At 40.0% G+C, this 18,603-nt stretch overlaps 1 protein-coding gene across 6 annotated transcripts in view; it reads right to left on the reverse strand.

Annotated features, from left to right (window-relative positions):
- UBE2F (ubiquitin conjugating enzyme E2 F (putative)) overlaps positions 1–18,603 on the reverse strand; it is an 83,105-nt gene that overhangs the window by 31,815 nt on the left and 32,687 nt on the right. For 4 of the 6 annotated variants that reach the window (XM_035891080.1, XM_035891081.1, XM_009635478.2 and 1 more), the window contains 2 exons: positions 16,768–16,825; positions 2,058–2,090 (listed from right to left, as the gene is read on the reverse strand). In XM_035891080.1, the coding sequence (XP_035746973.1) occupies positions 2,058–2,090; positions 16,768–16,825 (91 nt within the window). Of the gene's footprint in view, positions 1–2,057; positions 2,091–9,415; positions 9,551–16,767; positions 16,826–18,603 lie in introns of all 6 variants that reach the window. The other 2 variants (XR_004841563.1, XM_035891084.1) reach the window with 2 other exon arrangements.

The raw sequence follows: 18,603 nt of genomic DNA on the forward strand, positions 1-18,603 counted from the left end.
TGAAGGAACATTCAAAAGTTTCCAAAGGCACAATTCCTGTTGATTTTTGTTCAAGAGTAAAGTAAACCCTTAAAAAAAACCCTGCAAACAGCCTGGTGATAAAGCAGGAAGAGCTTCCTCAATATCATCGCCATAGCAAGGCAATTTCATTCCCTCTGAGAAGAAACTACATACCTTGGAGCCTGACAGACAGGAAAGTTTTAGTGCAATAAGAAAAACAGGGCCGAGAGGAAAGGGAGTGTAAAGACCCCAAGAGCTAAGGGCACATGGGGCCAAGGAGCAGAAATAATCAAAATAAATCTCAGGTCTGTCAGTTTAATCTCAATGAATATTAACTTCAGAAGGAGAAAGGCTCAAGGGTTAAAACTAAAGGAAATCGAGATGCTGATAAAAGAGGAATTATCATTAAAAAAATAACATTGAATCACAAACCCCCCTATTCTGCCTGCAGCCCAGATGGCTTTCCCCAGATTAAGGTTAGCCTGTGACAACAGTGAAATGCCATCGTTTCACAAGTGTGAAAAGGCTCGTGTCACACTCTGACTTGTTTTCAAGCAGCAAACACCCTGTTTCATTCCAACCAGGGCACCGATACACCTCATTTTCACTCACTTTCTTCAAGAAAACCCCAAAAGAATCTGCAAGGCCAGTACACTCCAACGCCAGCTTTTCAAAGCCTAATTATTTGTAAGAAGCTGGGTCTGAGGGAAATCCAAGACACCAAACTGGAAAGCACAGCTCCTACCAGCCATGACAAATCCCCGTGGTCTCCAATGTGTAACCATCGCTCTTCGCAGCTGTTTGCTCAACAGATTATTTTTATGTGCAGTTCTGCCTCTGAAGGCATTTCTTTATACCTCCAGTGGATTTCACTTTCTTCCAGTTACTTAGCATGCGGAGGGAGACTAACTGTGAAACGCAATTACTCTTTGTTGAAAAGGCAAATGCTCTCCAATCTTCTAAATCAATTTACTATAGAAGCTGTCGAAACAAATCAAGCCTTTGGATGCCAGGAAAGCTTAGTAGCCAGTCACTGGCTTGTTCTATGCTCGAGGTTTTAGAAACACACCATGATCCTAGTGACAGTGCTGGCAGCACAGTCACTGCTCCGCCCCTTCTCCTGCAGGTAGCAGCGGAAAAAATTCCTCTCTCTGAAAACATGCTGGGGCTAGCAAAGCCCACAGCGATGCTCCTCATCCAAAGCTTTTCACAGCCTCCTCTCTACTGTACACCCTGGAGTGGCTGTGGTAATTTTCTCCAGAGTCAATGGCCAATGTGGCAACCACGTTAGTGCCTTTCTTTGCTTTCTCCTGACCTTCCTACCCAGCAGCAATGGCTGTGGAAGGGGACCATAATCCTGGACTCCCTAAAAAGGCAGCTTGTGTACAGTAGAGACTTAGCTTCTCTCCATTTCTAGGGCAAAGCAGCTGTTGCACCCTGCCTGCCTCTTGCAGCTTCCTGCCCTCTCCTCCATTTTTCAAGCTGCTCCTGTAATTACAAGGCACAGGTTTCTTGCTCCTGTCAATGTAAGGAAAAGGGGAAAAATGGGATCCCTGAACAAAATCTACCATTTCTGTGATAAGTCAGGATTTATGCAAATTGTGCAGGCGGGTACCAAGGCCTGTGAACAGCAATGCAAGTGTTCAAAACAGGAGTGAGACTGCAGGGCAGTCATTAATTCCTAAGCATCATTTTTAAAGAACAGAACACCAACACAACTCCTTCTCAGAGCAATATGAATGTCTATTTCCTGCAAATCAAAGGAAGGAATTTCATACTGTGTGGAAGATCCCGAGTTACCAAAATATCCCATAGATTTGTAACCAAAAGTAAAAACGGTGTATGACAAAGCTGGCATTGCAGACTATCTCTATGAGTCTTGCAGTTATACAAACAAAAGCACAAACTGATTTTGTACTTGTGCAACACCCACTGAAGCCAAAGGAAATAATGACCGTAAGTTTAAGAAGCAACAGACGGGGTTCACATTAGGTGATGCTGAAACCAAGCCAGGCAGGGAAAAGGAAAGTAGATATGCAAAATATTCATTTACTTACAGTGAATAAAGAGTTTAACCCCCAGACAACATCCTGCAAAGGAAAAGCAGTCAGTTAGGCACGCATGTCAGGTGTTTTGAACACGTTCACATACTTTATTTTCTCTATTAAACCATGAAATTACTGGAAATCAAATCTTGATTAAGGGTGATGCTTTACTAATTTAAATCAAAATATTGAAAAAACTTTCACAGATGCTTCATATTTAGAAATCACCAAAAACCAATACTGCATAATCAAATACAAGTTCAGATCTTTCTGTGTGTATAAGAGCCTTACTCGTGTTGCTTCTCTGCTCAAGGAGAAGAATAATACCTTAGTATATGCCACCAGCTGACTGCACCGCTTAGTTCAAAGGGTGGGTATAAAACTTAATTCAGCAATCCATTCTTAAAATTAAAAAATTAAAATAGTGTCAGACATACTCGAAATTGTGTAAAAATAGCAAAGAAAGATTTACATGTAGTATGAGTACTGAGAAATACGTGGTCATACAAGAATGGTATCTCAAGTCACTTTACTGCCTTTAAGTTATCTATTTAAAGGCAGCTGAATTACAGAGGGTTTGCAATTCCTGCAAACAGGAAGCTTCAGGGGAATCTGCCTCCAAATGGTGTCAAACACAGCTTATTTTGGGGTGGGCATCTCCAAACGGGTTCCACTAGCGCTGACCTAAGAGTCCACATCCTCTGTTACAACCTTCACAGAGTAAGAAAATGCACAAGATTCAAACATTACAGAAAGACACTTAAAAGCATCACCTACCACCAACTCTGAGGCTAAGCTTGCCTACCTAGAGACTATTTTCTTTAGTAGCAGCATAACTAAGGCACCCTACTGCAAAATCCCACTGAAGTCCAGGCACTGGAGCTCAAACCTACCAGATAATTAAGATGAGCATTGCACCTCCTGCCCTTATAGCCTGATAGCACTTGTCTGCCTACCCATGAAAACCACACTGCCTGATTTCCAGTAGCGGCACAAACACTGCACATTAATCACTTCATGGCTAAAATGTACCTTTCACAATAAAGATAAAGCCTCAAAGTAAAAACTTCCTATCCACAGCAAAGAACTTCAATAAAGGAGCATATTTCAGTTTCTTTCCTGTTCCAGGCCTTCTGCTGACAGTGGTGGACCACAGAAATCCATACCCCTTAAGAATGCTATCCAATTATGCCCTAATGAAAAAGGCATGATGTCAGCATTATCCAGACAACTGCCTCTCACGATCCAATTTTCCTTTGATCTTGCAAAAACAACGTACTCAGTTTATCTGCCTTTAACAACATGAATCTGCCCAGCAAAGCTGATATTGTCAGACAGTTTTCAGTTTCAGCATCTTATCCTAATGGAGCTTCTAAAATCATCAGATGTGGCAAAGACTCATCAGATGTGGCAAAGACAGCAACTTTCTCAAATGTACTCATCTTCAGTGGCAGCACAGACACAAACTGCAAAAAGGACACATTTAAGACACCTAAGTATTACAGTTACCCATTCATTTTAAGATTACAGCACTGAGCAGTCATCCCCACTCCCAAATGACCACACTGTCAGTTACTTGGCAAGTATGAGAAAATGGACTATTTCAAATAATGGATGAAAGTCATTGGTTTACCCTTTACTTAGGTTCTGTGCTTGTTCACCTACAACTGCTGTCACAGAAACTGGGCAGCAGAGGTTAGCAAAACATGGTATTAAGGAAACCTGTATTGAGCAATCCTGGGGATAAAATATTTGTACAGTGCAGCGGTGCTAGAGAAAAAAATAGCCAGTCACTGATTAAAGGAGGTGCGGAGAGCAGGAACAGGCATGAAGGTCTCAGCTTCCACTTCAGTCTCCTGCATCCAGGTATGATAGGGTGCACAGCACAGGCTGCCAGGGCCTGCTCTGCTCCGGTGCCCCTACATGGGGCAGCCCAAGGACTGACGGATGCAGGGCATGTAACCAGGAACAGCTGAGGGTGCCTCAGTCTCCAGCCAGCCGCTCCGTCCCAGCAGATGAAGGTCAGGAGCCCCTTCCACTGCTGCCCTCAAAGGCTGCATTGTCCTTCAGGGAGGTAGAAGAAATGTCTCGGGGGTGTTAAGAATGTCTTGTGTCTGATTTTAACCCACTGTGTGTTTCCCACAACCTTTGATAATGGGACCTTACTAAAGCACAGTAATTTGCTTTCTTCCACTTGAAAAAGCAGGAATAAATTAACTTTTTAAGAGTTGTCTTTCATCTACACCATGTGACAGCAGACTATAGCTAGAGAATGTGATGCAGAATTGCAACACTGAGCACTAAAAAAACATCATAAAAAGGTATGAGGAGCTCACACTAGCACACTGGGGTCTGTCCATTTCTAAATCCTACCTGAACACTAAAATAACATTCACAGGGCTGCAAACTGCTCACAACTGTTCAACCATTTACCACCATGGCTAAAAAAAAAACAAACCAGAAACAAAAGAGCAACTCAGTCACATTGATTCATTTCAGAATGAAGAGCCCACCTTCTCGTTGCTTTTAACACAGTGCTGAAGCCCCTGCTCTCCCAGAACCACCCCACCAGGACACTTGCAGACTGCCCTCTCCAGACAAAAGATTCTGCTCCAATATAAGCAGCCATGAGCCATACCTTACATAAGTAAATGTTGCAACTCAAACCAGAAATGTAAGTGATGTCAAATTATTTTCCCATTCCATAAATACCCACTTTTGATGTTTACCAAAATTCCTCCCAAATTTTCATTTGCTGACCCCTGGTTTTTAGACTTTGGGACACCTGACTCAGGCTGGCTTTGCACAGAGTTCTATCAAAAGAAAAAACAAACACACAAAAAGCCCCCCAAACACCTCTGTAAGACTGAGTTTTCAGAATGCTGTACATTTTTACAGTCATTCTAGAGACCAAAAAGCACAAAAGGATTATTATTATTACCGAGTAACTTATATGTGAAATTCTTAATACTGTTTCTGATGCTTCCACCTATTCAAGTTTTATGATTTGCTGGATTCATTTCATACCCTTGCATGGCTCCATAAAAAATAATGCTAAATTACTATCAGAGGGCAACACTTTCTATAGAAAGTTTGAGGCTAGCCTAGATTTAGATCTACGATATTGAGAAAGGGAAGTGGGATGGAACAGATGAGCGAGAGTGAGGCAAGTATTTAATATTTGAAAAACTTGACACAGTTGCATTGCAAAAATAATCACTTTGCATTATTGACTTCAGCAGAGCTGCTTGCTGCCTGTAGATAAGCACTTGCCTTGAACACTTGCTTCATATTTTCCTGACAAACTAAAAGGATTTGAAAGCCAATGACGATCCTGTCACATTTAACAGTTCAAAAACGCCTGTTTTCTTTTAATGTAATAAAGCATCATCCTTGGCTTCAAGCATTTACTGAACTTCTGGTTTAAATATTCTGAAAACAGAAAATTAACCTGATGCACAAACATTTTTAAGGGTTACCTTCACACATAGGAGCAGGGCAGCTGTTGCCTCAAAATGTTAATAATGCACACCTTTTTGCTGTTCCACTTCAATAAGAGAATCTACTTGAAAAAGGAACATCAAACACAGGGATCTGCCTGTTCACATGGTGAATACTTGACCAGGCTGTTTGCTTCACAACACTTTTTGTCTACTTTCTTCTACACACTTAACACCGAAGTTACAAAATACAAGTAAACCCACTACTGATGGGTAACCTCAGAGCAAAACCGAGGACCTCTTGCACTTTTTGTAAAAAAGCAGCACAATCTGCTCAGGATGGACCCTGAAGAAAAGGCTGCAGAATTCCCCAAAATGCTTTATCTGGTTTCTGCTCCAGCTGTGCTCCGGGAGACCCTCTCCCTGTCCCCCCGGTCTCCCAGGGGCTCTGCATCAGCGGAGATGTTACCCATGAGGTTAGTTGTCTTTGTGAGCCAACTGCAAGTGTGTTTAATTCCCCTCTACAATGTTAGTTCAGAAGATTCAAGTACCATACTTGAACTAAAGAGCAGTACCTGATTAAATCCATAATGGGAGAGGGGATTACGAAGGAAACATGCTCTGTTCCTTGGCACAATCACTATTTTGAACTCAAGCATGGGGAAGTCAACACAAGCAAGTCAGAAGATCAGACTGTTATAAATAACCCTTTATAATCACCCCTTTTCATTCTTGAGTATTTTTGTGTTGCATTTGAGGGAAATACTACGTTAAACCCCTGCCCACAGATTTATTTATGGCATGCCAAATGACGAAAAAAAAAAAATCTGCCACTGCAGCAATGTTTAAAGTTCAAGAGCAATGAATCAAAATACTAAATACAGCTTTTGAAATAGCCTCTCCTGAGGCTAGAGTCTCAGAGCATTACATTTGTAGGAGGTCTTAATTCAGTCGCCAAATCTTCCCAAGTGGCAGTTCTCACAAGCACTTCACAAACATAATGCCATTGAAACCATGTAACAGACAAGTGCTTAGCTATGCTTGCCTATGTTTGGAAATACAACCACACAGCACTTCTTTGAAGGGAGAGTAAACACATAAATTGTAAATTAAGATTTTTCTTTAACAGGCAAAGTATATTTAATACATTAATATAAGAAGAGAACAAGCCAGACAAAAGCAGCTAAATGAACTTCCAATCAAAGAAACTTCTTTATTACATCAGAAATGCTCCTTGGATCTCTAGACTGATTAAATTATAGCTCGTTGCTAAACCATTTTTTATATACAAACAATTTAATCCATTCAGATCAATGAAAGGAACAGCACTCATTTATACAAGCAGATGTCTGAAGCAATTTTTTTTTTTTTTTTTTTTAAAAACAAACTGAAGCAGTAACTTCAATAAAACAAGTACCAAGCTTTGTACATCATAGTTTGGAAAAAGGCTTGAAATTACACCCAAAAGCTCAGCATGCTGAAAGCCAGGCCACTGCATGGCTGTCTCCTGGAGCAGCTCTCTGCTGTCCTGTCTGCCTACACATGAGCTCAAGATGGTTTTCTACTTCCATTCACCTTCTTCCTTCGACTCTCCAAGCCCAGCTTCTTTCTCTCTTCATTGCAGCCTAGAAAACCAAGCAACCTTCATCCCACTCAGCCCCACCTTCCCCAGGCTCCGTTGGACTTCTGCCTCCTCAACACACCTCCACAAACATCCGATTTTTCCCCACGGACCAACCACCTGTTTGCAACCACTACAATGTAATGGACTGCACAAAGCTTATCACTGGTCCAAGGGGTTTAAAAAAAAAAAAAAAAGTATGTTTTCATGCCAGAGATGGTAGGCACTTTTTAGCTTCTGAAAAAACTGCTTCGCTCCTGAACAGTCTTCTCCCAAACAAAATGTTCTCTTTACACATTTCCTCTCCCTGTCCTGCTCTTCTCTAATCTTGCATATAGCACCGCTACAGTATCTTGCAAAATTCCTGTAGCAGGTAAAATACCATTTCCACCTGGAATAAGGTGATGAACAGAACATCAGCTTCTCTTAATCAACCAGAAAGGCCATCTCAGTTCTCATGTGCCTGCAATCCCAGCTCATGTTTCCCACCCAAACACAACAACAGTAGCTTACTTAGAGGGCTTTGGGTAATTTAAATGGCATGAACTGCTCCAGTTAGCAAACACAAAAAAAGGAGGAAGGCTAGAAAACGATTTCTTCTGTGCTCAAATATACCAGAGGAAAGAAAGGAGGAACAATTATAGTCTGTTCTCCCAGACCAAGACAGTTGTGAATTGCCAAGTATGCAGCAGGAGCACTCGTCTAAAATCCCTTACTTTTGTTACTGACTCCTTAACGTTTGTCCCCAAGGTTACTTCAGAGCAAGCAGATAATCTTTTATAAATTGTTCCCAGGGGAATTCTGTGATAGCTTCTTAATGAACTACACTACAGCGATTATGAACACTAAAGCAATCGCCCTCCGGAGACCAGTCCACTCAACTGATTAAAGTTGACACAAATTGTGTATTCAGAAATCAACAATTTGGGGAAAACAAGCATGGTTTAATTACACTTACTAATGTACTGCACTGTTCTACTGAATCACTCTTTAAAAACCTGCTAGTCATAACAGCTACTGTATTTAAAATAAAGATGAGGCTTTGTAAAAAGCCATTAAAGAGAGAAAAAGAAATTGTTTGCAGATCTTTTATAAAGCAAAGGTTATTACAAGACATTGATTTGTGTAAGTATTTTCACCAGCCTGGGCATGTACAGAGGGGGGGGAAAAAAAAAAATATATCGCTTTTTATAAATTGGCTTTATCAGTTTTGTAAAGTCAAAATACAACACAATATATCCCTGCAGAAAACCTTCCTGAAGCTTATTTTAAGAAAAATGGAATAACATCAAATCTACATAGAAGATTCTATTCAGTGGTTTATAACTTCTCTTTACAGAATACTGGGTCTGAACGTTTTTTTTATCTGCTGCTTAGCAGTGGTGGTGAAGGAAGGGAAAGAACTGAAAGCAGTGACAACGGACATTTTAAGCACTTTAGAGAGCAAAGGTATTGAAGAACATAAATCAAAATAATTTGTATGGCACTTTTCTTTAAATGACTTCCTTTACAGAGGGAGACTTGAACCACTGAAAGGCACCTTGTTGTAAAGCTGTGCCTTTTGCAACAGCTACAAATACCTACCTAAATTGTGATCAATAAGGACATTCAGAAACCCCTTTGACTGCAACAACTAAATCTCCCTCACTTGGTTTTTGCTGAACACGCACAGGCTCTCCCCAGCCCCTGGTTCCGATCAGAGACATGAGGGTCGGTCCAGCCTTCTGCCCCGGGCCAGGCACTTGCACAGAGAGTAGGGCACCAATGAACCAGTCCACGCTCAGTTCAGAGCAGCAGTGCCATCTTGAAGCAGAACTTGCCCCGTCCCTACTGTCTGTGTGGTCATGGCAGTCGTGGTGTGTGTGAAAGAGTTCTGGATAAAGTCAGGTGTCCTGCTGCAGATGCATGTCATGTGGGCTCCAGCACCAAGCAGGGATGCACACATCTGGACTAATAAAGAGGACACAACCCTCCAAACCGTACCAAAAAGAAGGTTCTGAACCACAGAGTAGAGCTTTGAAGGAGTCCACTTTACTTGTGACAAAGCAGTTTGTAGCAGATCAGAGCCCGTACCTTCAGGGACACGCAATGGCCAACAGGCTTGCTTTTCTCTCCTCCACAGATTTGATAGAGACCCACAGTACTCATATCACACCCCTTCAGCAAGTAAAGACTAAGTCTTCAGGGAATAAACTATAAGACTAAACAAATGTATTGAGCTGTTTCTGTTAGCCTGCAAGTATAGCTGCTATGGTAGCCTTTCCCTAAAGCTGTTTGCTTGCAACCGTATGTTGTATTTTGTTACTCACTGTGTTGAGCAAGGGAAGGAGTAAAGGTGTTGGCAGCAGGAGACATTGTGCTATGTGGTCCTGGGCACCTCCGTGAGATCAACACGCAGAGCTGGACCTCTAAGTGCTTTTTGTATGCAAAGGAGGAAGGCAGCTCTGCAAATGAAGAAGATGAGCTGGATGTGACCCCAGAGGGAGCACTGCGAGATGAGCACTAAGAGGTGAGCAGTCCTCCTCTGAACAGTGTTTCAGCCAGGTCACCCATAAAGCCTACAGCCAGCCACTCACAGCACAGCTGAGGAGGTGAGGCCTCCCAGAAAAACACTCTGCACATCTTGTTCCTCAGACAAAAGAAAGCTCACGTGCCTGGGTGTCAGCTCATTCAGGGTGTCCTTCTGGAATAGCTGCTGCAGGCACAGAATTAAGTTCACCCCTCTCCTTCCTTCCCACTGTGCCAAACACTGCCTCCTGGTAGGGAGCAGGCTTGGTTGAGAGGCACCACCATACCTCTTGGAAACAGCACAAGGAGAAATAAGGTGGTGTAAAAAGTCTTAAGTGGACAATAGTGCAGGAAGCACAGACACATTGCCTGATACAACACCCACCTGATTCAATTCCTGTATAATACCAAAGACAACATGTGAAGGCATACTGCCTGAAAAAAAACAAAGAGGTGATCTTCTGCTTAATGCAGTATTTGAAACTGGTATGCAATGAATAATCATAAGCATACTGTGTGATGTTTTTCTCCCCAGCACTCAGAGGCTCTCTCCTGGTCCGTACCAGGAAGCAGCAGACACCCTGACAGAGTCCATCTCCCCCTTGAGATTGCACAGACAGTTTCTCAAGAGCTCAGCTTTGTAGCCTTGGTGATCGTGACCAAGAAAATCCTGGGAGCTGGATGTAAAATTCGTATGAGATCAAGAATCTCCTTGCTAAACTATGCTTGACTTCCTGGTAATTTCTCATGCTGCGCAGCAAGAGAGGGCATTTGTGCTTTATGCTGCTGCTATAAAGCCTTTAATTTTCCTCTTTTGATGATTTTCTCCTTACTTTACCAATACGGAGAATAAAGATATTCCATGCAGGAAAGCAGCTTTTACAAGCACATGCTTTGACATTCCTACATACAAAGACCCACTCCAAAATGGGATTTGAATAAATCAATAGCAGAATAATGTTACCATTACGCTGGCTGAGAAAAACAGTATCAGGAGCAAGAATTAATGAGAACAACAGGGAACATACAGGTTTACTTTTTTCCCTTCATCCTGAAGACAGCAACAGCTATTGTCTGTTTAAAGTACTCCTCTACAGTAATTATATGCAATTTTGACAGCAGACCACCTGTTTTCATTAAGACAATGAATGAAAGCTTTGTGCTTATACTGAAGCTTTTAAAACTACTCAGGTTTATGCTAAAATGCTGAGGTAAAGGTAACTAGAAAAATTAAGTCAAGATCCTCTGATTTATTTCTCCAAGATATTACAGTTTGTCATTTGCTTGATTTCAGATAAAGTCATTTTACTGCCTGAAGACAACAGCAGAACCAACACAACAAACAGGGCATATTTTCCCATTTAGTATTATTAAATGCTAATTAAATAAGCAAGCCTTTTATAGATAAACTCCAAATAGCAATAATTTATCATAAATTTGTCTTAATTCCTTTTAGATTATGTTATCTAATAACACAGACAGCTATTTCTTAACCTAGCATCTGAAGTTACAGGGAAGGAATTCCTGAAAAAAAAAAACCCACTATTTTTCTATAGGTGGGTATAAAAAGCTGTCGGCATATCTATAGTTTAAGAATATCTTGATGTTTCCCAAAAAAAAAAATGATAAAAACCAGCTCTTTAAAATACCTCACTCAAGATCTGAAATGCATGTAGAACATGAAAATCCTACAGAAAATAGTTCTCCAATTATCCGAAACCAACTGCAGCTCCACCAGAACAGGGTCACCAAAAAAAAAAAAAAAAGGGACCAAATATGCCTTACGAACATTCATCATGCATTTTAAAATACTGGTTTTAATGTTACTATGCTCAGCCCTCCAGAGTCAGTCAGCAGAGTTGCACAAGTGTGCTTTGATTATTTTTATGGTTCATAAATCAGTCACTGACCAATTTTCCAGTTGTAGTTTGTTAGAGATAATTGCAGAAGGAACAGCTTGACTTTTAGAACCAATTAGACAATCACAATACACAGATCCACTTCTTCCTTTAGTTTTTAAAATCAATCACCCAAAATAATTTTATAGCAAAGTGAAAACAAGCATTTGAGAGAAAGCTGATTAATACCAGGGATGCCTATCTTAACTAAGCAGATAATACTCATGGCGAATAAGGTACAAGGAAGTGCATATGGAGGACTAACAGGAGCTACTGAAGCACTTTTGAGTTTGAAATTGGAATTACTGAAGGGGAAGAAGCAGGATATCAGAGCAACAATAGCATTACTTCATACCAGGTATTTAAAAGCTGGTACTGTCACCCTGCACCTGACCATAACCCTGCTCAAGCGATAACCACCTGTGGCAGTCGGATGCATCTGGTCCTGATGGATGCATCCAGCTCAAAGTGGATTCACAGGAGGCAGACAGGCAGCCAAGGGCCAGGGGCTATTGTGCAATGTGCCCACCTAACCACAGTGCTGATCAATGTCCAACTCAAGCCAAATTTGGAAGAAACTTAACATCTGCAGTCGGTATGTAAATATGACTGAGTTCAATCATCTTACCCCCATAAATAGTGAACAGCCCGAGAGCCCTTCGAGCTCTCCTGCACAGCAGCAGGCTGCACGCCAGGATCTCCCCTTGAGCAGGGACATCTCTCAAAGTTACTCCTCAAGGTTGAGAGACTCCTTGTAATAACAGATTCTCAGTAAGTGGCTAACAGCATGCTACACTGGAAAATTTAGCTAAGTGATATAAAGGATTGATTGTGCATATATAATCCTTTAGACATAAACCATTGACCAAGTCTGGGACTAGGATTGGATCCAGCTGCACCTAGACTCCTCTCTGAGGAAGAAGTTTAGAAAGCAAGGGGATCTTTCCTGATCCTCATGACTCAACAAGAGGGTCTCCCTGACAGTTGTGTCTGACCCTGTCCTCTATGCAGTAAATAACCAAGTGTACCTTGCCATCAAATCAAAAAATTGTTAAACCACTGTCACATCTACCATTGAACTTTGTTAACTTACTGGTTTATATCAATAAACTTTTTTTTTGCCTCCCTCTCACTTCATCCATGACACAGTGAAATAAAAATCTGAAAAAAGAATGGAATTAAAACCACCAATTTTCCTTTTGCCTGGAAAACTTCAGTTTTGACCATCAGACCTAAAAGCAGGAGAAAAGCAAGTTCAGACAGCCTGAGCAGAGACCCAAAATAACTTCAGCAGTCCTTCGTTTTATGAATACTCTGTTTTAGAGAGGAAAGAAGTATGCAATAAAATGATGCAGAACATAACAGAATGGAGACTGAAAGGCAAATAAGCTCCTGTTGCTAACTCATAGCTAGCCATGAAGCAGTGGAAGATTATACAAAGATCAGTTAGAAAGCATTGCATCAGTTTTTACACAATCCATAAGCAAACTGCTATCAGAAATTATCCAAGAATTTAAGATTCAGAAGTGTTTCTATGGATAAAGAAAACACAATGGCATCAACAGTGATTACGAAAAGTATATACAGACTGTTTTAAAACATTAACCTACCAATGATCTGTTTCAGGGTTAAAGTCCAACTTTCTTAACCTGATTTTAAAAGTATCTAATACAGGAATTGACAAATAGCACATTCTTCTGTGCCTCACTTAGTGCACAGACTGCTGTTAACAGTGGTCCATGGAAACACATTCAGTAGCAGGAAGAAGTAAAGTGGAAAAAAGATAATACTCAACACTTAGTAACTTAAAGAGAATTCAATCATGGAGGAGATGATGCTGAGTGCAACAAAATGCTAGAAAATAAAATTGCGTTAGCTTTTTTCCCCCCTCTTAAGAATTCTCTACACTGTTAAAACACATTTTTTTCAGATAAAATCTCCTAAATACTTTTTAAAGTTATTTTTTATTTCTAAAAGTTAAAAGGCATAATTTAAATGCCTCTTCCAGTTTCTACACATTTGATACCAAAGAAAGTGTTAAAAAGGTCACAGCACTTTGAAGGATTTTTCATGTAAGAGCTCTGCTGCCACCACAAGGATACAGAAGAGGAGACAATCTAGAACTTCAGCTTTCTAAAAAGGTTAAGCACATAACGTGAACGCATGCTAGTAGCATACAGCAAAACTGGTTTGTGCATGTGGCTTTTGAGGTTTCGTGTTATCGAATTGAATAGTTTTACTAATGCGATCAGAATAGCTTCATTATTAATGCCTATTAATTTTTGTCACGGAAATGCAGTACATTCCCGTTCTCAAATTAAATATTTTAGCAGTGTTTTAGAGTGCTTTATTGGACAAATTTGGTTACTATTCCTCCAGAAAACCAGGCTGCCTTCATATTATTGATGAGTGGAACATGAAATACTGACTTTAAGGTCCATCGTTGGTCAAGACCGGATACTATCCATAGCACTACTGTGCAAATTCACACAATACTCTGCTTGTGGAGATGAACAGGTTATTCAAACCATGGCATCCAAGTGTTGGAAACAAAGGATTCAGGAAGGCTGGATTAGTGGGTGCAGGTAGGTTGTTAATAGATAAAAGTAACCTGGGTAACATCTCATGGCTCTTGTTCGCTACCAGTCACTCACTATTTCACATCACTCTGTGGTCTATACTTAACACATACCTACCACAAGTATTCATGCACACTGACAAATAACTTGACTGTGTGGCCATATTGTTGATAAGCCAGCACAATTCCCTATTTTCCATCTTAGAACCATATGTAGCCTGGAATCTAAGAGCTTGGACACTAATCAAGCTTCAAAACACATAGAAAGGCATCCATGAAGCCTCACAAGTGACAGTCAGACAGAGATTGGAAATAGCACCTGAAAAAGCAGCCATCAGGAACCCTGGCTCTGACCAAGACCCACCTTTCCCATGTTTATTATTCCCTTCAATGAGTGCACTTGGAATGGATGAAGAATATCTTCGACAAAGAACAGACTCACTCCAAATACTAGTTACCATCTAATTACAACCTGTATCCCAAGCAAAAACACTGTTTGGGGAATAGTGCTTGCAGCTTACCAACATCCCCAATGGCTATTTATGCTCCATTTTTTTTAATCTTCTTTTGTACTATAGGCACGGTATGACAATGGCATTTCTACAGAGGTACAACTTGGAAGTTAGGACCAACATGTGGTACTTATTTTTTGTAATGACACTTCAAATCACATGAAGTGACAACATGACAAGTGAGAGAACACTTACCAAAACTGCAGATTTATTTAGAATTGAGACTCTGAAGACAAAAAGTAAGGAATGAAAACTTCGCAATTCAGGATTGTTTGGTTTTTTTTTTTTTAAAGCTATAAAATGTCAGCTTGCAATTGTGGTGTTTCAGTGCCAATAGGGGGAAAAAAAACAAAATCCAAGGGGCATGCTGCATTTTATTTTATTTTTAAATTTAAGCCACTATCTCCTTTTCTCTTGCTGAAACTTTCATTTCAACATCCACAGGCAAAGTTCCTGAGTTTTTTTGTTTGGGGTTTTGGAGGAGTTTTTTTGACTTTAACTTACTGAGAATAAAAACAGTAAAAGCATTTTAAGCTTCAAAATAATCAAACCAGGATTTGAGACTCCTCGTAGTTGAGATTCCAGGAAATTTAATCTATGAAATGAATCACATGCAGTTAGCAAACTGACACAAGAATAAAATGGAAAAGAAGATTAATATACATCTTTCATCATCACTGAGGATAGGAAGTTAAGTACACATAATGTCAGCAGTTATTCCCAACCGTAGTCTTAACATGTAGCAGTATTTTAATCTCTGTAAGAAAGATACCACGAACAAAGCTAGGAGAGCAGAAAAAAAAAATATATATATCTACATTCTTATCCAGTTGCAATATTGGTACTGATTTTCTAATGGCTGAAGCTGAAAACTTGTCCAAAAACTTTCTCTGGGAATGAAATACAATAACAGAAACAGAACCATTTAACTTAAGTACCCAGTCAGTGTCTTGATTTAACCTGATACGGAAACAGAAACACAAGGGCAAAACAAAATCATGCTAGCTGATAAAAAAAACAGGGAAAGGGTGTTTATGAAAACCCACAAAACACCACACAGATTCTACTTCACTTTCCAGAAAGTCAGATGTTCATGAAGAGATTTTACAGATGAAGAAACTCACAGATCTCATTCGTAGTGCCAAAAAGGAAATCAAGTATTAGAGAAAACTCATTTTCAATTTGCCTTCTGAAAAGAAACAAACACCTGACCTGTACCCTTTATCTACCTAATGTAGCTAACGTTCTTTAAGAACCAATTTTGGCAGGGTTCCTGGTAAAAGCAAAAGGGAGATTACGCTCAGTGCTCTGCAAGACACTTCTGACAGCAAGGTCATGTAACGCTAAATGGACAACCAACTGCTTCCCGTGGCAAGACAAGAGCAGTCATTGCACTGAAGCACATGTCCTTTGTGACAATCTCCCTAAGAGCATTTCATACAGGAACTATGACTCTGATTTTGTTAACACTGCCCAGCTATGGTGGTACCAACCTGTGAAGTCATTCTGCAGTCACACAACTACCAGTAATTTTACGGGGGCCAGCTTTCACTTACATTTTAGTGACTCAGGTAAAATGACATTTGAGGCAAGGTTAAAGGCAGTTAGTTCCCTACCGGAGGGAGTAAACAGCCAAGAGTGCCCTGCTTTATGCAGTACCTAAGCGCAGATGTGCTGCTCCCTGCCTTGAACACTGGGATGAAACAGAATTCAAGATGGTGCAGTAACTACACTCTAAAGTAGGAGTGGAGAAGGGGGGAAAAAAAAGAAAAAAGGACCGTCTATTGATTCTTCAGGAATGTCAGTACAATGGAAACTACAAGGGTTATGAAATACTGTTAGTCCTGCTCATATCATGCTCTTGTATTTGTTGCCTGGGTAAAAAAAAGCAGACCACCAAGCATAGTTTCTCAGGGTCACCTGCAGTCATACCATTCTACAAAACCTTTTATCAAAGTAGTATTTGTGCAGCTATGCTAAAACTAGCAAACATTTGTATCATCAGTTAGCACTGTACTTGTTTCAGTATTTCCACCAACACTTGTTGAAAGACAAAAAAACTCAGTTGTTTCTAGAGCAAACCACATTACCTGTCTCTTTTCAAGTCCGTAAAATTATTTTAAAAGATATATCTAGTTCAATGTATATCTAAAAGGAAATAGTACCTTTAATGTTCTAGTTGGAGCCCAGCCAGTGCCATCAATTGAATGTTCTCTCAATAAACTGGAAAAAAGACACATGTATTATACAGTGTAACTTCTAATTAAACAACCTTTGTCAGAAATCTCAGAAAACATTAAGAACTTAGGAAGTAACTGCAACATAAGAATTGCCTCTTGCACTATATCTAGGTTCTGGAATTTTAAAGCACAAGAATTGGTATGTCTTCCTGGAATTACATTCTACACAGTGCCGTTACAGATCTTCCAATCTGAGCTCAACCTTTGTCAAAAAAGACTGAATGATTTTCATCAAGCAAAATAAGCATGACAGAAGTCCTTGTGATCTTTATTTTCCCCTGAGCAAAGACACACAGTGCTCGCGTTTAAAACCTATTCATCTTTAGTGAAGAGACAGGCTTGCAGAATGACCTCTCTCTCACCAAACTTGGTACAATTCAATCCAAAAAAAGGGTATTTTTGGTGGGATATCTGATTAGTGAGAAAGAGGATTATCATCCTCTCTTCTGTGAGCTTCATCCTCAGCTTCTCAGAGGCAGGGATAGGAAAGTGAAATAGTTTTGGTCTGTCTGCTCAGGAAGGTTTTGCATCAGCCATAACATGAGCAGATACATCTGGAGCCTCTGGGGACACAGCGCAGGACAGTCCAACAGCAGGGTCTAACAGTCTTCTTCCAGCAGGTGAGCTATACTGCAAGCAGAACATTTTAAGGCTTTACAGGCCAACTCAACATCATACATCCCCAACTGGAAATCACAAAGACTACTCTGGGCAAGAGAGATTGTTTACAGGAAGAAAAAAGAAAAAGTTCCTTGTAAGCCATAATACATGCCCTTAAATTCTAGTATAGATACATACAAGTATTAATATAAATAATTAAGGTACAGATTTTCTTACATACACACATACTGTATAGAAATTTTATATGATCTGCATATTATGTTACATATTAAGTCCAGTGAAGCTGTTGAGCTATTTACCAGTTGAAGTCATTGAGGTGCATTCAGTTGGTTAGGCATTCAAAAACCTTTCAGGTCAAAACATCAGCAGTTAGGAGAAGTAAAAATATTGGAGACCAGAGCATAATTAAGAAATGAGGTGAAGTCATGCTCACATTTGTGAAAGCAAAAGTAATAATCTGAATGAGAAAGTCGTGAAATGATGCTCAAGGAGTTTTCCAAATGCATCTTCCTCTGTTAAGAAGTAATCTAAAACTGAAAACTCATACAGCAAAGCACTTAAAATTCATCACCACCAGCAGCTTCTACTACTGAAATGATAGGGTTAAAGTGAAATAAGCTTAAAATATTAGGTTTTACCAACATTCAGGATTACGTCTATTAAGTAATTTTTAAATCACAGCAGATGACTGGACCATACAGGCTATCCATACAGTTATTTATTGAATGCTCTGAGTTTTTAATCCAAGGAAATATACTATGACCAGCATTACTCCTTGTTCAATGTAGACAGGCTAGGAACGGTAGGATGATACTGGACAAGACTATTCCATCTTAACTATGCTGCTAATCTCATTTCTGTGCCTTTAAAAAGATAAAATACTCCAATAACACTAGTGCAGCTCAAAACTAATTTCAAAAACGTTAAAAACAGCATCTTGTGGCTGCTATTTTTGTTCATATTACAAAAGTAAAAGCAAAAATGTTGCTAAACAGGCAATAGCCATAATGTTCAGGTTTTGAGCAAAACCCAAACTTTATAGCTTGCTTTCTGTCTGCTCCTCATAAAATTTTGCTGCAGTACTCCCCTTTACCCCTTCATATAGCTCACTGTGAATTTAAGAGTGAGGAATAAGTTAAC

This window comes from Egretta garzetta, unplaced genomic scaffold (assembly GCF_000687185.1).
Source record: "Egretta garzetta isolate BGI_Z169 unplaced genomic scaffold, ASM68718v1 scaffold113, whole genome shotgun sequence".
Taxonomy (NCBI): domain Eukaryota; kingdom Metazoa; phylum Chordata; class Aves; order Pelecaniformes; family Ardeidae; genus Egretta; species Egretta garzetta.